The 2,460-nt window shown below is 35.9% G+C and overlaps 1 protein-coding gene across 2 annotated transcripts; it reads left to right on the plus strand.

Moving 5' to 3' along the window:
- The first annotated feature begins 356 nt into the window (after nt 1-356).
- Nucleotides 357-1,752, plus strand: LOC108379752 (uncharacterized). 2 transcript variants are annotated; one of them, XM_017636105.1, is made up of 4 exons: nt 357-539; nt 598-733; nt 794-1,418; nt 1,581-1,752. In XM_017636105.1, exons 1-3 carry the CDS (start codon nt 407-409, stop codon nt 1,380-1,382), a joined length of 858 nt encoding a protein of 285 aa, XP_017491594.1. In that variant the 5' UTR covers nt 357-406; the 3' UTR covers nt 1,383-1,418; nt 1,581-1,752. The 2 variants fall into 2 exon arrangements, with proteins under 2 accessions (XP_017491594.1, XP_017491595.1); XM_017636106.1 differs by having other exon boundaries at nt 610-733; nt 794-1,421; nt 1,584-1,752.
- The last annotated feature ends 708 nt before the right edge of the window (nt 1,753-2,460 follow it).

Raw genomic sequence — 2,460 nt, forward strand, 5'->3', positions numbered from 1 at the left:
CATCAATTTTTATTTTTTCCAATTTCAATTTTTTATTTTTTATAATTTTTTGTATTTCACATGGCACGCTTTGATTTAGAAGAAAAAATTCAGAACAGTTTTTGACACTTTCGATACCAGAAGCAACAACAAAATACACGCAAATGTTGTTTTTGCTCTACTGATACTACCTGTTTAATGTGCCTTGATTTATATGCCATTTTACACTTAATAGAACTTTTTTGCTGTTTTTGTCAGAGTCTGCTTAAAGTTTTTTTATAGATATTAGTGTAGCCCTGTAGCAAATAAAATCAGGTGATCTCAGCTGTGGGGCATATCTGCAAAACATTTGATTCTTTTTTCACTTGTAAGTATGCACAATGTTATATGTTATGTGTTTGTAAACGAATGCTAATTTGCATGCAATATGATAACAGATAAGGATTTCATTTTGACTGTTAAATTGTATCCGGAACTATACAACAAAAATGGGATACCGGAAGAGAAAAAGAAACAACAGCTTTGGGCGCGATTTGCTCAAGAAACTCTACTCAAAAGTGGTAAGTGTTGGGCAAACAAAATACATACATATATACGTACAATATTCGGAAAATAAAGATGTGTCTTTAGCCTCCGCTGCTGAGCATAAATGGCGGCAAATGGTTTCAAAATATGTGTCTTGTTTGGTATACGGCACTCCATTCGCTTACGAAAGGGAAATGCGGTTTATGCAGATGCCATTACTTGGTACTGGGTAAGTCATAATTCGGATATAATAAAAACAAACAATTATTGATATATTTCAACATTTTAGGTCGTCCGAAGATACGCAATCTGACTCCGACATAGATGAACTGGAACTAATAAAAGTTTTAAATTCCTACGAGGATGACCCACCCGCTACTAAAAGGCAACGAGTTGATAAAACCGATGTCAGAATAGAGGAATCAACTGAACATATAAGAATAGAGCACAAAAATAAGGAAGCTGTGCAAATAAAAAATGGCTGTTCCCCCGTTTTAAATTCCAATAGAAAACAATGTAGTGAATTGCAGGATAAAACGGAAGCATTGGCATCGATAGCCTGTAGTAAAACCGAAGCATTGGCATCGATAGACTGTAGTAAAACCGAAGATCAGTTAAATAAAATTGACAAACCAACCTCGAAGGATGATTGCGGTGTACCCCGCCCTCCTAATGGTCAATCATCTGTACTTTATAATATTTCCAATGAAGACAGAAGAATGTCTAGTAGCTTCACTAATTTAACTTCACTAGAACTAATATTTCTTGGTTATGCAAAAGTATTGCAACGAATGCCACTGGGATTGCAGCTGCAGACTAAACGAAAAATAGCTAACGTCATGGATGAAGCCGAACTGAAAATGTATGAAGAAAACTGATTATTAAAGAAAAAATTTCTTGGAGAAATTTTAAAGTAAGGCTGAATTTCTTTATTCATTCTGAACATTTGGAATAAACTTTTTTGTTTACTTATTCTTTAGAACGTTCCTGATGATATGTTAACGTATATTTCAAGCGTATTCTGTTTATTCCGGCTGTGAAATGGGATTATCCGGAATGTATAAAGAAACGCAGCCTAAATAATCCAGAGTTTTAGGATAAAGAACATACTTATTATTAGGGTTCGAAATCTCATGCAAATTTATGTTTTTACTGGTTATCTTCAAATGGAAATGGTTAAGTTAGCTTTACGAATCATTTCTCTAAAATGGCATTCAGTATGCATATTTTTAAATGCATGATTTTGCATGTTTTGCAAAAAATACCTGTTTTGGAATATTCATTGCGCATATTTTAGTATATTTTACAATAAATGCATATGGTTTTTTTGTTTTATTTTTTTTATTTTTTNTTTTGGAATATTCATTGCGCATATTTTAGTATATTTTACAATAAATGCATATGGTTTTTTTGTTTTATTTTTTTTATTTTTTAACTATTTAAATTCTGTGCGAAATCTCGTGACAAAAAACTACTTACTTTTTTCAAATATTCATCCGAATATCTTCTCGGATAACCAAGCGGCCATTGAGACATCTGAGAGGAGAGCGCTGACGAATTAGCAAGGTGCAGCTCAGCACTGAATGTGTCCCACGCAAAAACTACCGAAATATATCACTTGAAGGCCGGTTTTAAACTACGCAGCACCAGTGTGGTCGCCGGGGACTAGTAGGACGCAGTGGACGAAGCTACAGACTGTACAGAACACCGCACTCAGGACAGCGACAAGATGTGCCTCCTGATGTCGCCAGAACATCACCTCCACAACGAGGCACAAATGCTCCCCATAAAGGAGCACAACATAATGCTCTGCAAACAGTTTCTGATCGGGAGCCACAGAAGTGGCCACCCGAACAGACAGCTGCTTTCAGATGAGCCCTCGCCTAGGCACGTTAGGAGGCATCTATGTATATGAACTGACGGACGAAATCCAGAGGTTCGTCAAGCAGCCTCTGG

Source organism: Rhagoletis zephyria, unplaced genomic scaffold, assembly GCF_001687245.7.
Source record: "Rhagoletis zephyria isolate East Lansing unplaced genomic scaffold, Rhagoletis_zephyria_1.1 Rzeph_scaffold_17261, whole genome shotgun sequence".
In the NCBI taxonomy this organism is placed as follows: domain Eukaryota; kingdom Metazoa; phylum Arthropoda; class Insecta; order Diptera; family Tephritidae; genus Rhagoletis; species Rhagoletis zephyria.

Coding starts and splice junctions, on each gene's coding strand:
- LOC108379752 (XM_017636105.1), top strand. CDS start 407: ATGATAACAGATAAGGATTTCATTTTGACTGTTAAATTGTATCCGGAA. Junction 540..597: donor AGAAACTCTACTCAAAAGTG/GTAAGTGTTGGG, acceptor CGGAAAATAAAG/ATGTGTCTTTAGCCTCCGCT. Junction 734..793: donor ATGCCATTACTTGGTACTGG/GTAAGTCATAAT, acceptor TCAACATTTTAG/GTCGTCCGAAGATACGCAAT.